A 22,831-nucleotide genomic window follows, 5' to 3' on the forward strand; every position below is an offset into this window, starting at 1 on the left:
CCAGCCACTGGTTTTTTTCATGCAACCAGAGAGCAGAAATAAGGATCAGAAAATACTGAATAGAGTTCAAAGCTCAGAGGTACCAGGTTGCAGCAGAAAAATCCAGGTCTAGTTCTAAAAATGAAAGTTTGTCTTGTTTGAGAAGTTTACAGACTAGGCATATTAGAAGTGTAGTTTGTGATAAAAATAGTCTCATTAATTTCACATCCAGCTCTTTTACTAGTGTTAATCTGGGAGAAAAATGAGAAGCAAATGGTGACTACTTTTATGCAGAATATTTTATTAATTCCTTAACTTTATTATTCTCTTAACTTGGACTTTGCCTTATGATACAGAAGTAGCATTTATATTTTTTTTCAAAAAAATAGTTTGCTTACATTGTTTTGTGATTTAACCTAAATATACAATTTTGCATGAGGTATAATAGATCATTACAAAAATGTGAACTTTCAAAATAGTTACAATTATATTGAATTAATTGCTTTTGTAGCTTACAGGCGTTTTTGTACCCCCACTATGTAGGTTTTGCAACTAAATTTATACCTAAAAGTCTGTTTTCTCCTGGATATTTGATAATATCATTGAAGCAAAAAGCTATGCTTAAATCTGATAAACAAAAGGTTATTTGCATAGAAAAGATGTTAAAGATAATTTTGAAATTAGAAAAACAAATACTGTAGTGTTTGTTGTTGCTGATGGTTTGTTTCTTTTTTGTTTTTTAGCAAAACACCACTGATGTCTCTTGGATCCCAAAAACCCACAAGATGAAGTCCAAACACCTAATAGTTTCCTCTTAGTCACTCATGGTCCTCATGTAGTTAAGCCAAGCTGAACTTCATGCCATTCCCCCAAACACTCCATCCACTTTGTTCACATTGTTGCCTCTGTAATGCATCTACTCCAGTTTACCTACCCAGCAAATTTCTATTTATTCTTCAAAACTAGCTCAAAATGTATTTTTTCCAATGCCTTCCATGTCTTTCCCAGGAAGAATGTCTCCCCATTTCCATGTCAATTTCTCACAACTGTTTCATCATATTTACATTATAAATATGTCTCCCACTAGTATCCCTCAGCTTTTTATCCTCAGCATCTAAGATGGACCTTGACACATTAGCATATCCTCAATAAAATCTTGAGAACTAAAAAGAATGGAAAATAAAGCTTTATCATCAAAAGACTTGGGATTAATACAGGAATATTTCACAGGAGGCTCAACATGCAAACTAAAAGTAGCTGTTTAGAATTATTTGTCAATATTGGAATTGGATGACAAAGAAACAAGGCTTAGAAGTCCAGGGTCAGAAATAGAAAAGTGAGGTTCTGAAGGATAAAATGGGTTACTTAAAAAGGAGATGTAGCTGATGAATGGTAGAGGGGGATACTTGATTCTCCATCACAAGTTAAATTCTCTTCACATGGCACTCGAGGTTCTCTATGGCCTGGCTCCATCCTGCCTTTTATGCTTTATATTCCACTGTTCACTTTCATGTGTGAAACTGCTCTCTATAAACAAAATTCCTTTCTTTCACAAAACACACCCTTCTTTCCTTAGTTTCTATGCCATTGTTTCTAGGATTTTCTTCCTTTGCTCAAAATGTGGAACAACAGCCACTCTCCTCGTGCGACTTTCCATGAATCTCCACCTGGATTTAAGTTCTGTCTCCCCTGTACCCACCTCTAACTTTACTTAACACCATTATTGTAACAGTAGCTAAAGGCAGGCTTGGCACCAACCGGTTTAGAGATTAATGAATGTCAGGGGATAAGTAGGCACAGTAAGGAAGGCAGTGTTCCAAAAAGGAGCAGTGGTATTTCAAAGATCAAAGAGAGAGGTCAACAACTCTGGCTGACTCATGCACTCTTGGATTCTCTCCCTTTGAGCAGAGGCTAAGGCACGAGTCTCCTCCCAAAAGCGGCGGTGCCCCTCCTTAGTGAGCTTCCAAAGGCAAGAGCGAGGTCTTGCATTATCTTCATCCTTAAGGCTGTCTGGCACCTTCTCAAAGCTGTCCAGGAAGCAAAGGTTGTAATGAATGGTGCTCTTCCAGCCATCCGGAGCTATCCAGAGAAAGGGGAAATGCTGTCGGGTGAAATTGTAGATCTCCTGCACACTGAGGCCACGGTGGGGGCTGTTTCTTAATGCTAGAGCAATAAGGTGGCTACAATTGAGAGGGGGCCTTTGCCAGGACTTCTCTTGGCTGTTGATTTGCCATAGTTTTTGGCTCTGGAAGCACTTTCTTTCAGGGGACTGGAGGGAGTTGTCCTCTTGTTCCTCAGCCTCCTCTTCTGTGGGCTCAAAGTCACTGGGGGAATGAATATCCTGCTTCTTTAAAGGAGACTGCTTACTGCAGGAAGATGGCAGAGACTCTACCACTTTGTCCTCTGAGCAGTTAGACTCTTCATCTTTTAGTGGGGGCTGAGGGAAAGGAGAAATATTTGTCAGATCCTCTTTTCCACTGGGCTTTGGGGCCTCCTGGCTGCCAAGGGGGCACAGGATATTGGGGTCCACCCACATCCACAGATTGGGTTCACAGTGAGGACCATCTTCATCAGGACTGGGTCTCCTCTTCTGAGGCATCTCTGGGGGCTTCATTACTCGGACTCTGTATTTGGCAAGGATCTGCTCAGCTAAAGAGCACTGGTCTGTAATACAAGGCAAAAGTAACTCATTCCCCATGTCCCAGTCCAGCAGCCCTGGGACCTGGCCATGGAGACTGTACCAAAATTCACAATCTTTTAGTTTTAAGTCCATCTTTAGTGGAGAGATAGGTGGAGAGAGACTTCTGAAAGAACAGAGATCTAGCAGGCACTTAAAGCTGTTGTTTGGGCACCATTTTTTTATGCAGTGTATCTCATCTAGGGAGCTTATCAGTAGGCCTGTTAGAAGCACTGAAGAAAGAGGCACCAATGTCTCACTGATTAGCGGTCAGACCTGGAGAAACCTCAGCTTTCTGGAACAAGGCTCAAAACATGGAAGTAATAAAAAAGAGCTTTTGAGCAGAAAAACATTTTTAGGTGGAGTTCTTGAGCTTTGATTGGAAGCAGAAAGTCACTTCAAGAGGAATCATAAACAATTATGTGCAAACTACGGTGACTTGCATAACAGGTGATCATCTTGCACATATTTAAACTCTTGATGAGTTCATTTAATGAAGGAACAAACATATGTACAGATCACATTATATTTCTGAGTCTTCCTTAATGGTTTTAAAAATCATTTCATTCATCGAGTGCTTTTGGATTTCTGTTAAGCGCTTTCACATAGATGATCTCAACTGATTTTCATCACAGCCCTGCAAGATAACATGGTATTATTAACCTCATGTCACAGATATGGCAACTGATATCTACATACATGAGTAAGTAGGAAAGCTAGATCCACAGCCCAGATCTTTTATTTTCACTATACCCATTGCCTCTTGATCATACTCAACATACAATATACAACAGGCGGCAATATGTGCAACCTGAGTTTTATAGTAAGATGGTAACTATCAGAACATGGCCTCTATTATTCTCGTACTGATGCTAGAATCTAACCTTGCTGCCATTTTCAATCCTTTTCTGGGAAACAGCTGGCTTTCCTCTCTCCAGGTCACCTTTTTAGGAAATGAGTTCTGAACTATACTCTGAACAGTAGGACCAAAATTTAGCCACAGTATGCAAGGTCTTGAAAGCCCCAGAGCTTCTATTTCCAGTAAGTTCACACCCAGGACATTTGTAAGAAAAACAAAATGGCAAGGTTTCCTTTAATTCAGTTTGCATAAAATCCACGTGTAAAGTATGCGATATCATTAAAATCACTACATAGGACTATGTTACAAACATATCCAGCAAATGTCATTGGGAGCTATTGGAGAGGCACCTTAATCTCCATATTGTTTCCATACTCTGATTCTCTTCTACTCTAAATAATCTTTTATACAGGTGGCCTGAGTGGTCTTTCTACAGCATAAATATAAAAAATAACACAACGGTTGTACCAACTATTAATTATTACAGAATGCTGTAAGCACTCTAACTCAAATCTTCAAAATAATCCTATGAAATAGGTACTCTTATTATTCTTCCTTTACAGAGTAAAAAACATAAGGCACAAAAAAGCCTAAGTCACAGAGCTAGTAAAGGTCAGAGCTGACTTTCAAACATAGGCAACCTGACTGCAGAACATAAGCTTTTACTCACTATACCAATCTTCTCTATTTTGGTATTATAACATAAAATCTTATAACTTGATGCAACATAAAAGGCCCTCCAAAATCTCACCTCTGCTTACCTTTCCAGGCTAACTTAACACCCTAGCTTTCTTGCTTCATACTTCATGTCCAAGAAATACTGAAATGCTGGGATCTTCATCACACACCCATCTTTTTCTCATGTCCCTTTGCTCAAAAACATTCGCTTAAAATGGCTTACTACCCATTGCCTTGACTTAACTAACCTCTACTCATCTTTTAAGACAACAGAAAGCCTTCTCTAATAAAAATGCTGCTTCCATCTCCACATAGGGAATTAATGGATCTCTTTCCCAGTGGAGCACTGATCTCGGAAAAGCAGGAGAGTAACCTGAAATATTTAGCTTACTATGCCAACCACAGAGAGCCTGGAAGCATTTTAGTGCTCAGCAGTTTTTTATTCCTTAAATGGGGGCTACAGTGTTACAGAATTTCTCCTCCATCTTCACTTGGGAAAGTGTTCCAATCCTTAGATATTGGCTAGTAAAACCAAGTTATCACTGTGTATTGTTTCTTTGGGCCTCATTTAGAAACATTCAATATTTACGTATTGAGCATTCACCATGTTCCAAGAAGTATGTAATAGGTCTGGCAGATGAGTAAGACACAACCCAAGAGGATATCACAGAGTAATGCGGAAAGACAGAGAAGTAAAGAGAAAGTTAAAATACAGTGTGATGAGTATTAGATACTTCAACAGAAGAGCATAGAGAGGAACAACTTAACCCAGATAATAGGAATCAAAAGGGATCCCATAGAAGATATTACTTAAGCTTAAAAGACATGTTACCCAGAAGCAGAGATATGGAGAATGGGCTAGCACATGCCAACCAGGTACACATTCAACACAGTATATGTACTATACAAAGCAAAACCCATAAAACTATATGAGTTTTAGAGTAAGATGGTAACCATCAAAAGATGGCCTCCGTTAATCTCAAACACATGTTAGAACCCAACCTTGCTTAAGTGTGCTCCAGGAAAGGAGACAGGGACATTTTGCACATGCTCTGGAAAAGTACTCAAACTCATATTTGTGGGTAGCCTGTTTCCCAGGTCCCAACCTATCCCAAGTGTTGATATAGGCAAAAATGTCAGCAATTGATGAAACCATATGTTATAAGCAAAGAATGGCACAACAACATAACAAGTTAAGTTGGAAAAACTGGTGGGAACTCATAATGACCTTAGAAATACCTCTTCAGCATGGGCATGCTTATGTTTGCTCTGTCTCTTATACACACATACACACACACACAAACACACACACGCACGCAGTCCCCATGGTATGATTTGGCTCTGTCCCCCACCTAAATCTCATGTTGAATTGTAATCCCCAGAGTTGGAGGAAGGACATGGTGGGAGGTGATTGTATAATGGGGATGAATTTCTCCCTTGCTGTTCTCATGCTATCGAGTTCTCACAAGATCTGTTTTTTTGGAAGTGTGTAGCGCTTCCCCCTTTGCTCTCTCTCTCTCCTGCTGTCATGTGAAGATGTGCTGGCTTCTCCTTCACCTTCTGCCATAATTATAAGTTTCCTGAGGCCTCCCCAGCCATGCCTCCTGTACAGCCTGTGGAACTGTGAATCAACTAAACCTCTTTTCTTTATAAGTTACCCAATCTCAGGTAGTTCTTTATAGCAGTGTGAGAATGGACAAATACACCCAACAACAGAAGCAGCAGTAGAAGCAGTGCTTTTACCTGCCTTCAATTTTCAAAAGCATTCCTGTGCCCAGATTTTGGTCCCCACTCAAAGGACTGATAAGGAGGGTAGCTGATACACATTTTGGGGCAGAAAAAAGTCAGCAATATTAATAAAGACTCTTGTTACAATAAAAAATTCTTTCAAGAATGTCAGGAGCAGTGTTAAAAGGATGAAAAGTCACCTTAAAGGGGCTCTCACTACCAAATTGTAACTTTTTATTTTACCACATATGCTACGATTAATTCAAAGTATTTTAGTCTGTTAAATGCTGTGAGTACATGATGATACTCCTAAAAATAAAAAAGGTGGTTGTGGGCTGGGTGCAGTGGCTTATGCCTGTAATTCCAGTGCTTTGAGAGGCAAAGGCAGGAGGATTGCTTGGAGCCAAATGTTTGAGACCAGCCTGGGCAACAGAGTGAGACTCTGCCTCTATAATTTTTTTAAAAATCAGCTGTGCATGATGGTGTGCACCTGTAGTTCTAGCTACTCAGAAACCTGAGGTGGGAAGATTGCTTCAGCCCAAGAGTTCAACGCTGCAGTGAGCTGTGATGGCACCACTACACTCCAGCCTGGTCAGTGAAATAAGACCTTTTCTCTTTTTTTAAAAAAAAAAAAAGGTACTTGTAATGAAAAAAAATGCCACAGGATATTTATATGAAACTGCTAAATATTCATGGGTACTTTTTTTCATTTTAAGTATATGTCTTTTGTAAAGCATAGATATGTACTTGTTTCTATCAATAGGCAAACAGGAAAGAATACAGGAAAAACGGTGAGTAAGCTATATGTGGTTCCAGAAAAACAGGTACAATACCAGTGGCTGCTGTGTATAGTTGTATAGGTTGCATGCAGCCTAAGGGTGCCTGTGATGGTTAATACTGAATGTCAACTTGATTGGATTGAAGGATGCAAAGTATTGATCCTGGGTACATCTGTGAGGGTGTTGACAAAGGAGATTAATATTTGAGTCAGTGGGCTGGGAAAGGCAGACCCACCCTTAATCTGGGTGGGCACCATCTAATCAGCTGCCAGTGCAGCTAGAATATAAAGTAGGCAGAAAAACATAAAAAGACTAGACTGACACAATCTTCCAGCCTACATCTTTCTCCCATGCTGGATGCTTCCTGCCCTCGAACATCAGATTCCAAATTCTTCAGTTCTGGGACTCAGTCTGCTCTCCTTGCTCCTCAGCTTGCAGATGGCCTATTGTGGGACCTTGTGATAGTGTGAATTAATACTTAGTAAACTCCCCTTTGTGTGTGTATGTGTGTGTGTGTATATATAAATATATATATAAAAATATATATGTATATATATATAAATATATATATAAATATATGTATATAAATATATATATAAATATATGTATATAAATATATATGTATATAAATATATATGTATGTATATAAATATATATAAATACATATAAAAATATATATGCATATAAATATATATATATAGAGAGAGAGAGAGAGACAGAGAGACAGAGAGGTGGGGAGACAGAGAGAGAGCACTCTGGCATTGGCTAATCATGGTGTTCCTAGAAGTGAAATTGATAGGAAGCCTACTGCATTCCTACTTAATTTATATAAGCAGAAAACTTCTAGGTCGAATGGACAAAAGACTAATTTGAATTATAAAAACAGAGAATCACGGCCTCTCAATTTCTAGACTTGAGCCAGTTTACAGACCCAGAACACCTTGAATGAAGGGTAGGCTGGGTCCTCTTGAAGAAGGACCCCATTACACTACTGACAATTTATGCTCTTAATCTTTCTCCCATCCTTCCGCAAGGTGACCTCCGGCCTTTTACCAGGGTAACTCTGCATTGAAGAAACAGAAATGATCAGACATTTTGGGGAGTACTGGACACTGGCACTGAGCTGACACTGATTTCGTGGGACCCAAAAAGTCATTGTGGTCTTCCAGTTAAAGTAGGGGCTTATGGATGTCAGGTAATTAATGGAGTTTTAGCACAGGTCCGATTTACAGTGGGTTCCCAGACTCATCCTGTGGTCATTTCCCCAGTGCCAGAGTGTATAATTGGTATACACATACTTAGCAGCTGGCAGAACCCCTACATTGGCTCCCTGACTAGTAAGGTGAGGGGTATTATGGTGGGAAAGGCCAAATGGAAGCCATTAGAGCTGCCTCTACCTAGAAAAATAGTAAACCAAAAACAATATCGCATCCCTGGAGGGACTGTGGAGATTAGTGCCACCATCAAGGACTTGAAAAGACACAGGGGTGGTGATTCCCACCACATCCCCATTCAACTCTCCCATTTGTTTTGTGCAGAAGACAGACTGATCTTGGAGAGTGACAGTGGATTATAGTAAGCTTAACCAAGTGGTGACTCCAACTGAAGCTGCTGTACCAGATGTGGTTTCATTGGTTGAGCAAATTAACACATCTCCTGGTACCTGGTATGCAGCCACTGACTTGACAAATACTTTTTTCTCCATTTTTGTCCATAAGGCCTGCCGGAAGCAATATGCCTTCAGCTAGCAAGGCCAGAAATATACCTTTACTGTCCTACCTCAGGGGTACATTGACTCTAGCTTTGTGTCATAATCTTATTTGAAGAGACCTTGATCACTTTTCGCTTCCGCAAGATATCATACTGGTCCATTACATTGATGACATTATGCTGATTAGATCCAGTGGGCAAGAAATAGCAAACACAGTGGACTTACTGGTGAGACTTTGGCATGCTAGAGTATGAGAAATGAAATCTGACTAAAATTCAGGGACCTTCTGTCTCAGTAAAATTTCTAGGAGTCCAGTGGTATGGGACTTGTCGAGATATTCCTTCTAAGGTGAAGGATAAGTTGCTGCATTTGGCCCCTCCTACAACCAAGAAAGAAGCACAGCACCTAGTGAGCCTCTTTGGATTTTGGAGGCAACACATTCCTCATTTGGGTGTGTTACTCCAGCTCATTTATTGAGTGACCCGGAAGGCTTCCAGTTTTGAGTGGGGTGCAGAATAGGAGAAGGCTCTGCAACAAGTCTAGGCTGCTGTGCAAGCTGCTCTGCCACTTGGGTCATAGGACCCAGCAGATCCAATGGTGCTTGAGGTGTCAGTGGTAGATAGGGATGCTGTTTGGAGCCTTTGGCAGGCCCCCATAGATGAATCGCAGTGGAAGCCGCTAGGATTTTGGAGCAAGGCCCTGCCATCTTCTGTAGATAACTACTCTCCTTTTGGCCTGTTACTGGGCTTTGGTGGAAAGTGAATATTTGACTATGGGTCATCAAGTCACCATGTGACCTGAACTGCCTATCATTAACTGGGTGCTTTCTGACCCATCTAGCCATAAAGTGGGTCGTGCACAGCAGCATTTCATCATCAAATGGAAGTGGTATATTCGTGATTGGACTTGAGCAGACCCTGAAGGCACAAGTAAGTTACATGAGGAAGTGGTTCAAATGCCCATGGTCTCCACTCCTGCCACCCTGCCTTCTCTCCCCAAGCCTGCACCGATGGCCTCAAGGAGAGTTCCCTATGATCAGTTGACACAGGAAGAGAAGACTAGAACCTGGTTCATAGATGGTTCTGCATGATATGCAGGAACCACCTGAAAGTGGACAGCTGCAGCACTACAGCCACTTTCTAGGACATCCCTGAAGAACACCAGTGAAGGGAAATCTTCACAGTGGGCAGAACTTCGAGCAGTGTAACTCGTTGTGCACTTTGCATGGAAAGAGAAATGGCCAGATGTGGGATTATACACTGATTCAGGGGTGTACCAATGGTTTGGCTGGATGGTCAGGGACTTGGAAGAAGCATGACTGGAAAATTGGTGACAAAAAATTTGGAGAAGAGGTATGTGGACGGACCTGAGTGGTCAAAAACTATGAAGATATTTGTATCCCATGTCAGTGCTCACCAACAGGTGACCTCAGCAAAGGAGGATTTTAATAATCAAGTGACTAGGATGACCCGTTCTGTGGACACCACTCAGCCTCTTTCCCCAGCCACCCCTGTCATCGCCCAATGGGCCTATGGACAATGTGGCCATGGTGGCAGGGGTGGAGGTTACGCATGGGCTCAGCAATATGGATTTCCACTCACCATGGCTAAGCCTGGCTACTGCCACTGCTGAGTGCCCAATTTGCCAGCAGCAGAAACCAACACTGAGCCCTCAATATGGCATCATTCCTTGGGGTGATCAGCCAGTTACCTGGTGGCAGGTTGATTATATTGGAGCTCTTCCATCATGGAAACGGCAGAGATTTGTCCTCACTGAAATAAACACTTACTCCAGATATGGGTTTTCCTATCCTGCACGCAATGCTTCTGCCAAGACTACCATCCGTGGACTCACAGAATGCCTTATTCACCATCATGGTATTCCACACAGCATTACCTCTGACCGAGACACTCACTTTACGGCTAAAGAAGTGCAGCAGTGGGATCATGCTCATGGAATTCACTGGCCTTACCATGTTCCTCATCATCCTGAAGCAGCTGGATTGATGGAACGGTGGAATGGCCTTTTGAAGTCACAATTACAATGCCAACTAGGTGACAATACTTTGCAAGCCTGAGGCAAAGTTCTCCAGAAGGCCGTGTATACTCTGAATCAACGTCCAATATATGATAGTTTCTCCCACAGCCAGGATTCATGGGTCCAGGAATCAAGTGGTGGAAGTGGAAGTGGCACCACTTACCATGACACCTAGTAATCCACTAGCAAAATTTTTGCTTCCTGTTCCCACGACATTACATTCTGCTGGTCTAGAGGTCTTAGCTCCAGAGGGAGGAACAATGCCACCAGGAAACACAACAACGAATCCATTCAACTGGAAGTTAAGATTGCCACCTGGACACTTTGGGCTCCTCCTATCTTTAAGTCAACAGGCTAAGAAGGGAGTTACAGTGTTGGCTGGGGTGACAGACCCAGACTATCAAGATGAAATCAGTCTTTTACTCCACAACAGAAGTTAGGAAGTGTATGTATGGAATACAAGAGATCCATTAGGGCATCTCTTAGTATTACTATGCCCTGTGATTAAGGTCAATGGGAAACTACAACAGCCCAATCCAGGCAGGGCTATAAATGGCCCAGACTTTCGGGAATGAAGTTTGGGTCACTCCACCAGGAAAAAAACCCATGACCTGCTGAGGTGCTTGCTAAAGGTAAAGGGAATAAAGAATGGGTATTAGAAGAAGGTACTCATCAGTACCAGCTATGACCACATGACCAGCTGCAGAAATGAGGACTGTAATTGTCATGAGTATTTCCTCCTCCTTTTGTTAAAAACATGTTTGTGCATGTATACACTTGTACTAAGAAAATATCTTAATTTTATTTCCTTTTTACTTTCTCATGTGACATAAGATTTATTGACTTCATATCAGCATTTAAGTATTGGTAACTTTATGTAATAGTATTTGAGTTGGGGATTGGTGCATTTCGAGGTGTATGAAGGATAGTTGTATTATGTTAGTCATAATTATGACCTTATTGTTGTTTTTATTTGAAGATTATGTATGATCTCAAGAGATGTGTATGGGCTCAAGTTGACAAGGGGTGGACTTGTGATGGTTAACACTGAGTATCAACTTGACTGGACTGAAGGATGCAAAGTATTGATCCTGGGTGTGCCTGTGAGGGTGTTGACAAAGGAGATTAACATTTGAGTCATTGGGCTGGGAAAGACAGACCTACCCTTAATCTGGGTGGGCACCATCTAATCAGCTGCCAGCTCAGCTAGAATATAAAGCAGGCAGAAAAACATAAAAAGACTAGACTGGCCTGGCCTCCCAGCCTACATCTTTCTCCCATGCTATATGCTTCCTGCCCTTGAACATCAGACTCCAAGTTCTTCAGTTCTGGGACTCGGTCTGGCTCTCCTTGCCCCTCAGCTTGCAGATGGCCTATTGTGGGACCTTGTGATCGTGTGAGTTAATACTTAATATTAACTTATATATATATATGAGATATATGTATCTATAAAGGATATATATATAAAAGATATATATATATAAAGGATATATATATACAAAGGATACATATATAAAGGATACATATATAAAGGATATATATATATATATATAAAGGATATATACATAAAGGATATATATATATAAAGGATGTATATATAAAGGATGTATATATATAAAGGATATATATATATAAAGGATAAAGGATATATATATAAAGGATATATATATAAAGGATATATATATATAAAGGATGTATATATATAAAGGATATATATATATAAAGGATATATATATATAAAGGATATATATATATAAAGGATATATATATAAAGGATATATATATATATATAAAGGATATATATATGAAGGATACATATATATGAAGGATATGTATATATGAAGGATATATATATATGAAGGATATGTATATATAAAGGATATATATATATGAAGGATATATATATGAAGGATATATATATATAAAGGATATATATATATAAAGGATATATACATATATATGAAGGATATATATATATGAAGGATATATATATGAAGGATATATATATAAAGGATATATATATATATAAAGGATATATATATATAAAGGATATATATATATAAAGGATATATATATATAAATGATATATATATATAAAGGATATATATATATAAAGGATATATATATATTAAGGATATATATATATAAAGGATATATATATATAAAGGATATATATATATATAAAGGATATATATATATAAAGGATATATATATATATAAAGGATATATATATATATAAAGGATATATATATATATAAAGGATATATATATATATATATAAAGGATATATATATATATATAAAGGATATATATATATATATAAAGGATATATATATATAAAGGATATATATATATATAAAGGATATATATATATAGGATAGTCCGGGTCTGTCACCCCAGCCAACACTGTAACTCCCTTCTTAGCCTGTTGACTTAAAGATAGGAGAAGCCCAAAGTGTCCAGGTGGCAATCTTAACTTCCAGTTGAATGGATTCGTTGTTGTGTCTCCTGGTGGCATTGTTCCTCCCTCTGGAGCTATATATATATATATATATCCTAATATATATATATATATATATATATCCTAGTATATATATCCTAATATATATATATCCATATATATATATCCTAATATATATATATCCATATGTATATATCCTAATATATATATATCCATATGTATATATCCTAATATATATATATCCATATATATATATCCTAATATATATATATCCATATATATATATCCTAATATATATATATCCATATATATATATCCTAATATATATATCCATATATATATATCCTAATATATATATATCCATATATATATATCCTAATATATATATATCCATATATATATCCTAATATATATATATCCATATATATATCCTTTAGATATATCCATATATATATCTCCATATATATAAATATATATATCTCCTATTAGTTCTGTCCCTCTAGAGAAGCCTGACTAATACAGTGCCCAACCAGATAGCATGAAATTCGGCCTGAGCTCTGTTTTCCAAACCATGTACTCTGGTTCTGGGGCTGTGTCAATCCCAAAGTGGTATCTCTTTTTAATTCACACAGAGGAGCCATTCGGTCACCATGTGGCCAAACTATCCTCCTAGACAGGACATCTTTATTCTAATTCACACAGAGACCAGCCGCCATGTATACCAAGAACTAGTGAGACAGATTAATACTGATGGTCACAAATAATAATCACGTAGAAATAGGTCCAACAGGGTGTTGCAAGATTATTAACAACATGATTTAAAGAAAGGAACTACCAGCTGGGCACAGTGCCTCACACCTGTAACCCCGGCACTTTGGAAGGCTGAGGCAGGTGGATCACGAGGTCAAGAGATCGAGACCATCCTGGCCAACATGGTGAAACCCCATCTCTACTAAAAATGCAAAATTAGCTGGGCGTGGTGGCACACACCTGCAGTCCCAGCTACTCGAGAGGCTGAGGCAGGAAAATCACTTGAACCTGAGAGGCGGAGGTTGCAGTGAGTGAAGATCGCACCACTGCACTCGAGCCTGGTGGCAGAGCGAGACTTTGTCTCAAAAAAAATAAAAAAGAAAAAAAGAAAAGAACTACCTAAGAAAACTCAATCCCTTATCTTCTAAAAAATGAATCCTTTCAAAAGTCCTAATAATTATAACAAAATATTAATAAGGAATACATAAACCTTAGACTAGGTAAATATAGCAAGAAGACAGGACAGGATGATGGATACTACCAAACATGTATAAATTAAAGAATGCTTCATTTTTGTTAAAGACAAGTTGCAAAAAAACAAAAAACAAAAACAAAACAAAACAAACAAACAAACAAACAAAACCAAACCTCTGTGTGATGGAGAGGGAATCAGTACCATGAGATAATAAATTAAAAATTGTTATCAAAAGGACTTCAGCCAATACCTTATGGTTAAATCATTTTGAACTACCCAATCATGTCTTATGATCCCCTTGCCCCAAGAATCAATTTAGTCGATAACCTGTATTCTGTTACCTTGGCATGTCTGAAATGGTATTTCTCTTTTCCTCTCAGTTGGCTGAGATTATTGAAACCCTAGGAAAATGTAAAAAGGAATAAAATTACTAAAATCCTGGGAAGATAAAATAAGTTAGCCCAAGGAAGAAAAAAATGCAAGGCTGGAAATAAAGAGGAAATAAATTAAACCTGTGGTATTCATATTTTAGAGTAACTTTAAATGTAAGTGCATGGATATATTTTTAATCATTGTATTTGTGTAGATTTCATACACTAGTCAAGCTGTTTGAAGTGTTTCAAAAAAGGCCACGTCAAATTTGTAATTGCAATTTAAAGCTTTTAGGAAATTTAATTCATCAAATTGGTAACCAATGTTTAGATGGTCAATAAAACTTAGTTTTAAAATCTTTGTTTATAAGTTATTTGAATTTCATAAAATTGAGCAGTAGGCAAAGTACAAGTAGTAGTAAGTATTTATATCCCTGTACAAAAGCCACTGGACACCCAAGAATCTATGAAAGGATTTATTATGTTAACACTATTTTCTTTAGCTTTTCTCTTTAGCAATCAGATTAACTTTTCGAGTTTCTGGAGAACTCCTCAGCATTCTCACACACACCAAAAATGAAAGAGTTCAATTCTGGAAATGTTATGTTTGAAGTAGCTGTGCATGTAGCAAACTAAAGTAGGCTATTGGAATAAGCGATTGCTAATAGACTCACCAACTTGTTTCTGCCACACCTTACTAAGCTTCTTCATCTGTAAAATGAAGATAATGAAAAGTCCTATCTCAATGAGTTATTGAGAATATCAAAAAAATACTTTAATGTATATCATTAATTTATGTATCGTGTATATCAAGGCCTAAGTTTAGTGTTTGACAATTATAATGTTCCATAAATATAAACTTTTATTATGTTATGTTATTCTTTTTAAGGGCAACACTGGTTCTTAAACGTGAATATATCACACAGAAATGATAGTGACAAACAAAGAGGATTGATTTTAATAACTATGCATGGAAAGCTTACTTAACTTGGGAGTCTTCAGATTGAATTTTAATCCTTTAGGAGCTGCAATTTGAACTAAAAACCTCAATCCAACAAAATTTGGAGTCTTACTTTATTCCAAGGCTTCGAGAGTTTTGAATTTGCAGGAGAAAAGTACCTTTTTATTTGGAATACTTTTTTCAAGTGTTCTGAGACCCTTTAAAAGGCAATAACACCTTGTTGATTGTCACTTACTGCTTGTTTTTCTTTCCAAGGATTCAGCCTCAAGTGCCTGGAAAGGGGAAGGAGACTATCTACAAAACAAAAGAAAACATAAAATCAGATAAAAACCTTGTGGAGATGGCTATATCCTGGGTCAAGTTTTGCATAGCTTAATGCAATGAATCTATTCTGCAATATGAATTAAATGGCATGTCAAGAACACACAGAATACAGAGAGTAGAGTCAGGATTTTAGGTCCAGTACATGTTTCACATAATCTCAGCTGCTTTTTGTTATTCTCAGGACAAGTCACACCAACATACATATATTAAACACATATTATGGCCAAGTCAATTTGGTACACTGATATAATACACTTTAGGAACCCTCTTCTTTTTGCTCCAAATATATAAGGAATAAAATTACACAGATAAACAGATAGACCATAAAAAAATCAAGCTCAAATATAAGGAAAAAAAGCATCTTATTAGATAAGAAAAAAGCAAAATAATGAGTGAAACTAAGCCATTGGATTGCTGGACTCTTGATTATCAAGCAGGAATTGAAAGTTCAGAGTTTTTTTTTATTTTTCATTTTTTTTTATTGGTGGGGGAAGAAAGGAGACCAAAATTCAGTGGCATTCTAGCCCCAACCTAGGGACTACCTCTGCTTGTGAAAAGAAGCTAGAAAAGTATTGCTGCCAAACCCTGGCAAACTGTAGGTCTAGGAAAGAAGATCATCACTGATGAAACCTTGCAACCAGAATTTGGGCCAAGCCCACTAGCTATTGTAACTGATTCTACTGGATCTGTAGTATTCTCTGTAACATCATGAGACACTAACTCAGAACTTCCATTCTGAAATGTAGTAGTGGATTGAAGCCTGGAGTGCTGGGAGAAAGCAACCAAAAAGCCTCTAGAAGAAGCCACCTGTCTTCAAACTATACCACGAGGCTACAGAACCAAAACAGCATGGTAGTGGTACCAAAACAGATATATAGACCAATGGAACAGAACAGAGGCCTCAGAAATAACACCACACATTTACAACCATCTGGTCTTCGACAAACCTGACGAAAACAAGCAATGGGGAAAGATTCCCTATTTAATAAATGGTGCTGGGAAAACAGGCTAGCCATATGCAGAAAACAGAAACTGGACCCCTTCCTTACACCTTATACAAAAATTAACTCAAGATGGATTAAAGGCTTAAAGGTAAAACCTAAAACCATAAAAACCCTAGAAGAAAACCTAGGCAATACCATTCAGGACATAGGCATGGGCAAAAACTTCATGACTAAAACACCAAAAGCAATTGCAAAAAAGCCAAAATTGACAAATGGGATTTAATTAAACTAAAGAGCTTCTGCAAAGCAAACTAAACTATCAGAAAGGGTTGAGGGAGCACAGGCTAATGAATAAAGGTAGGCAAGAGGTGGAGAACCAAAACTGTCCATTCAAATCAGGCAGAAAACCAAAATCCCAAAAATACATGAAGAAATTTAATAACAAGAAAAATTAACTAGGTAATGAATTCACTCAAGAAAACAATAATGTTATACAGCCACCTGGATAATAAAATAAGTATGTTCAGTATAGTCAAAGCAACAAAGAGTGAATATAATAAAATATATGCAAGGAAGGCAATACAGATAGAAATAAAAAAGTAATTAAAAATGTTGAATACAAAATGTCACTGAAATTTAAAGAATGCAATAGATGAGACGAACTCAACTGGACATGGTCAAAGAGTAAATTGGTTAATTGGAAGATAGAGTACTAAAGAACATCCAACATGCAGTAGTCATAAAAATATAAAAATACCTGCATCACCAAGTCAATCCTAAGCCAAAAGAACAAAGCTGGAGGCATCACGCTACCTGACTTCAAACTATACTACAAGGCTACAGTAACCAAAACAGCACGGTACTGGTACCACAACGGAGACATAGATCAACGGAACAGAACAGAGCCCTCAGAAATAATGCCGCATATCTACAACTATCTGATCTTTGACAAACCTGACAAAAACAAGCAATGGGGAAAGGATTCCCTATTTAATAAATGGTGCTGGGAAAACTGGCTAGCCATATGTAGAAAGCTGAAACTGGATCCCTCTCTTACACCTTATACAAAAATTAATTCAAGATGGATTAAAGACTTACATGTTAGACCTAAAACCATAAAAACCCTAGAAGAAAACCTAGGCATGGGCAAGGACTTCATGTCTAAAACACCAAAAGCAATGGCAACAAAAGCCAAAATTGACAAATGGGATCTCATTAAACTAAAGAGCTTCTGCACAGCAAAAGAAACTACCATCAGAGTGAACAGGCAACCTACAGAATGGGAGAAAACTTTTGCAACCTACTCATCTGACAAAGGGCTAATATCCAGAATCTACAATGAACTCAAACAAATTTACAAGAAAAAAACAAACAACCCCATCAAAAAGTGGGTGAAGGACATGAACAGACACTTCTCAAAAGAAGACATTTACGCAGCCAAAAAACACATGAAAAAATGCTCATCATCACTGGCCATCAGAGAAATGCAAATCAAAACCACAGTGAGATACCATCTCACACCAGATAGAATGGCCATCATTAAAAAATCGGGAAACAACAGGTGCTGGAGAGGATGTGGAGAAATAGGAACACTTTTACACTGTTGGTGGGACTGTAAACTAGTTCAACCATTGTGGAAGTCAGTGTGGAGATTCCTCAGGGATCTAGAACTGGAAATACCATTTGACCCAGCCATCCCATTACTGGGTATATACCCAAAGGACTATAAATCATGCTGCTATAAAGACACATGCACACGTATGTTTATTACGGCACTATTCACAATAGCAAAGACTTGGAACCAACCCAAATGTCCAACAACGATAGACTGGAATAAGAAAATGTGGCACATATACACCATGGAATACTATGCAGCCATTAAAAATGATGAGTTCATGTCCTTTGTAGGGACATGGTTGAAACTGGAAACCATTGTTCTCAGTAAACTATCGCAAGGACAAAAAACCAAACACCGCATGCTCTCACTCATAGGTGGGAATTGAACAATGAGAACTCATGGACACAGGAAGGGGAACATCACACTCCGGGGATTATTGTGGGGTGGGGGGAGGGGGGAGGGACAGCATTAGGAGATATACCTAATGCTAAATGACGAGTTAATGGGTGCAGCAAACCAACATGGCACATGGATACATATGTAACAAACCTGCACATTGTGCACATGTACCCTAAAACCTAAAGTATAATAATAAAAAAATTAAAAAAAGACAGCCCCATAGTCTCAGCCCAAAAACTGCTTAAGCTGATAAGCAACTTCAGCAAAGTCTCAGGATACAAAATCAGTGTGCAAAAATCACAAGGATTCCTATACACCAACATTAGATAAACAGAGAGACAAATCATGAGTGAACACCCATTCACAACTGCTACAAAGAGAATGAAATACCTAGGAATACAACTTACACGGGACGTGAAGGACCTCTTCAAGGAGAACTACAAACCACTGCTCAAGGAAATAAGAGAGAAACAAATGAAAAAGACTTCCATGCTCATGGATAGGAAGAATCAATATCATAAAAATGGCCATACTGCCCAAAGTAATTTATAGATTCAATGCTATTCCCACCAAGCTACCAATGACTTTCTTCACAGAACTAGAAAAACCTACTTTAAATTTCATATGGAACCAAAAAAGAGCCCGTATAGCCAAGATAATCCTAAGCAAAAAGAAAAGCTGGAGGCATCACGCCACCTGTCTTCAAACTATACCACGAGGCTACAGAACCAAAACAGCATGGTAGTGGTACCAAAACAGATATATAGACCAATGGAACAGAACAGAGGCCTCAGAAATAACACCACACATCTACAACCATCTGGTCTTCGACAAACCTGACGAAAACAAGCAATGGGGAAAGATTCCCTATTTAATAAATGGTGCTGGGAAAACAGGCTAGCCATATGCAGAAAACAGAAACTGGACCCCTTCCTTACACCTTATACAAAAATTAACTCAAGATGGATTAAAGGCTTAAAGGTAAAACCTAAAACCATAAAAACCCTAGAAGAAAACCTAGGCAATACCATTCAGGACATAGGCATGGGCAAAAACTTCATGACTAAAACACCAAAAGCAATTGCAAAAAAGCCAAAATTGACAAATGGGATTTAATTAAACTAAAGAGCTTCTGCAAAGCAAACTAAACTATCATCAGAGTGAACAGGCAACATACAGAATGGGAGAAAATTTTTGCAATCCACCCATCTGACAAAGGTCTAGTATCCAGACTCTAGAGGCATCTTAAACAAACTTACAACAGAAAAACAACCCCATCAAAAAGTGGGTGAAGGATATGAACAGACACTTCTCAAAAGAAGACATTTATGTGGCCAACAAACTTATGAAAAAATGCTCATGATCACTGTCATTAAAGAAATGCAAATCAAAATCACAATGAGATACCATCTCACGCCAGTTAGAATGGTGATCGTTAAAAAGTCAGGAAACAACAGATGTTGGCAAGGCTGTGGAGAAACAGGAACGCTTTTACACTGTTGGTCGGAATGTAAATTAGTTCAACCCCTGTGGAAGACAGTGTGGCAATTCCTCGAGGATCTAGAACCACAGATACCATTTGACCCAAGAATGCCATTACTGGGTATATACCCAAAGGATTACAAATCATTCTACTATAAAGACACAGGCACACATATGTTTATTGCACCACTATTTACAATAGCAAAGACTTGGATCCAACCCGAATGCCCATCAATGATAGACTGGATAAAGAAAATGTGAAATATATACACCATGGAATCCTATATGGCCATAAAAAAAGAGTGAGTTCATGTCTTTTGCATGGACATGGATCAAGCTGGAAACCATCATTCTCAGCAAACTAACACAGGAACAGAAAACCACACCACATGTTCTCACTGATAAGTGGAAGTTGAACAATGAGAACAAATGGACACAGGGAGGGGAACATCACACATTGGGGCCTGTTGTGGGGTGGGGGTCACAGAGAGGGAGAGCATTAAAGCAAATATTTAATGCATGCGGGGCTTAAAACCTATATGACGGGTTGATAGGTGCAGCAAACCACTATGGCACATGTATACCTGTGTAACAAACCTGCACGTTCTGCACATATATCCCAGAACTTAAAGTAAAATAAAAAAAATAGGTATATATAAATACGAAAGAATAGTGAAGAGAAATTGAAGGTATACTGAGAAACTCCAACATTTGTCTAATAAAGTTTCAAAAGAATATATAGAGAATTATAAAGGATTAATAATGAGGAGAAATTGCTAATGACTTTCCAGATTTGAAGAAAGACATGAGTTCTCAAATTAAAAAGTCCACTGAACAGGATAAATACAAGTCAGCCCACTCCAAGACACACTGAATAAAACCTTATAATATCAAGAATAAAGTGTCAGGGAAGGCGGGTGCTTGATACAATGGCAGTGGTGCTGAGTTGGGTACTGCTTGAGGTGTGCCAGCCTTCAATATCTCCAAGAAGCCACAGGTATTTTCTGTCTTTGATATATTTCTTATCTAAAATAATTTTCCCTCATTATTTCCAAGATTATTTCAAGTGCAATATGCCATAGAGATGCTCAAGCTTTGTTTTATAACCATTAGTATACAGACTTCAGATGTATCTTATCTGTGTGCCTAGCTATAGAAAAGAGAATTATACCTATTGCCCCACAGCAGTGAGGAAATTGTAGATATTGTCAGGAGTAGGCTATTGCTGATAAGACTTTAACTGATAAAGCTACTGTGCAGACACAGAACTGCTGGCTCACCTGCAATAAAACAATAACACTGGAAATTTTTTAAAATTCAAACCTAGCTGTGCAATTTAAAGAAGATGAAGGTATAGATGCCATGCTTCATTCCTTTGAAATAATCGCCAAATGTGTCATATGAACTCTTCTGGGACCTTTGGTACAACGTGATGTTTGAGCAATTGGCTCTGCCTCAGAGGATGCTGAGAGCTTTTTGCAAGAAGTTTGCCATAAGTTGCTGAAGCCCTACAGCATTAAAAATTAGAAATAATTCAAATTCGTTAAAATGCATAGAATGTACATATTCAATTTGATTAACTTTGACAATTTTTTATACCCAGGTAACTACCATCCAGCATGAGAAGTGGAACATTTCTTTCACCCCAGAGGATTTTCTCATCCCCTTTCCAAACTTCACTCACCCTTGTAACTACTTTCTGTTGTCTATCATCATAGATTAGTTGTGTTTGTGTTTGCACTTTATCTAAAAAGAATTATATGACATTAATAATAAATCATAATAAAGCAACAATCTTAAGAGCCACTAGAGGGGAAAAAGCTTTATTCTAAAGGAAGATCAACTAGACTGAGGGCAAAAAAAAGTGGATACTAGAAATACTTATAAATGTTGAAGTAAAATAACTGTCACTCATAAGTTTGTACTCAATTATTCAAGTGTGAGAGCAAAATAAAGACATTTTCCATCATTAGAGTTAACCAAAGATCATCACTACACTCACAGGTAAACAATGTTTTTTAATATGAGGAGTGAAGCCAGAGGGAAAATATGGGGAAAAGAGAAACAACAATGAAGAAAGAAACTAACAGACTATGTTTATTATGACTATAAAATTATAACTGATCTTTTTTGTGTTTAAAAGGGTAAAGAAAAACAGAACTGTGTCCAAAAATAATAAGTAGGGGTTCAATGGGTAGTTCCAGAATACTAAGACTTTTGTCATAGTTAAAACGATACGAAATATTGAGTAAACAAAGATTTTGTTAGAAAAATTAATTGTGTGTACATCTAAAAAATTTAAAGACAAACACAGTAAGAATATAACCTGCAGCATCCAAAGCAGCAGAGGAAATGAGGGACAAAGAAGCCAAGAAAAGTGATGTTAAACTGAAAACCTGGCCAGGCGCAGTGGCTCACTCCTGTAATCCTCCCACTTTGGGAGGCCAAGGCAGGAGGATCACTTGAGCCAGGAGTTCAAGGCTAACCTGGACAACATGGCGAGACTCCAGCTCTACCAGAAATACAAAAATTAGCCAGGTGTGGTGGCATGTGCCTGTAGTCTCAGCTACTTGGGAGGCAGAGGTGGGAAAATCGCTT

The 22,831-nt window shown here is 38.0% G+C and overlaps 1 protein-coding gene across 1 annotated transcript; it reads right to left on the reverse strand.

Moving 5' to 3' along the window:
* Positions 1 to 1,150: 1,150 nt before the first annotated feature.
* FOXR2 (forkhead box R2) lies at positions 1,151 to 3,058 on the reverse strand. The gene has a single exon (XM_003276327.4). It carries the CDS (start codon positions 2,750 to 2,752, stop codon positions 1,817 to 1,819), a length of 936 nt encoding a protein of 311 aa, XP_003276375.1. The 5' UTR covers positions 2,753 to 3,058; the 3' UTR covers positions 1,151 to 1,816.
* Positions 3,059 to 22,831: the final 19,773 nt, after the last annotated feature.

The sequence above is a fragment of the Nomascus leucogenys genome, chromosome X (genome assembly GCF_006542625.1).
Source record: "Nomascus leucogenys isolate Asia chromosome X, Asia_NLE_v1, whole genome shotgun sequence".
Lineage (NCBI taxonomy): Eukaryota > Metazoa > Chordata > Mammalia > Primates > Hylobatidae > Nomascus > Nomascus leucogenys.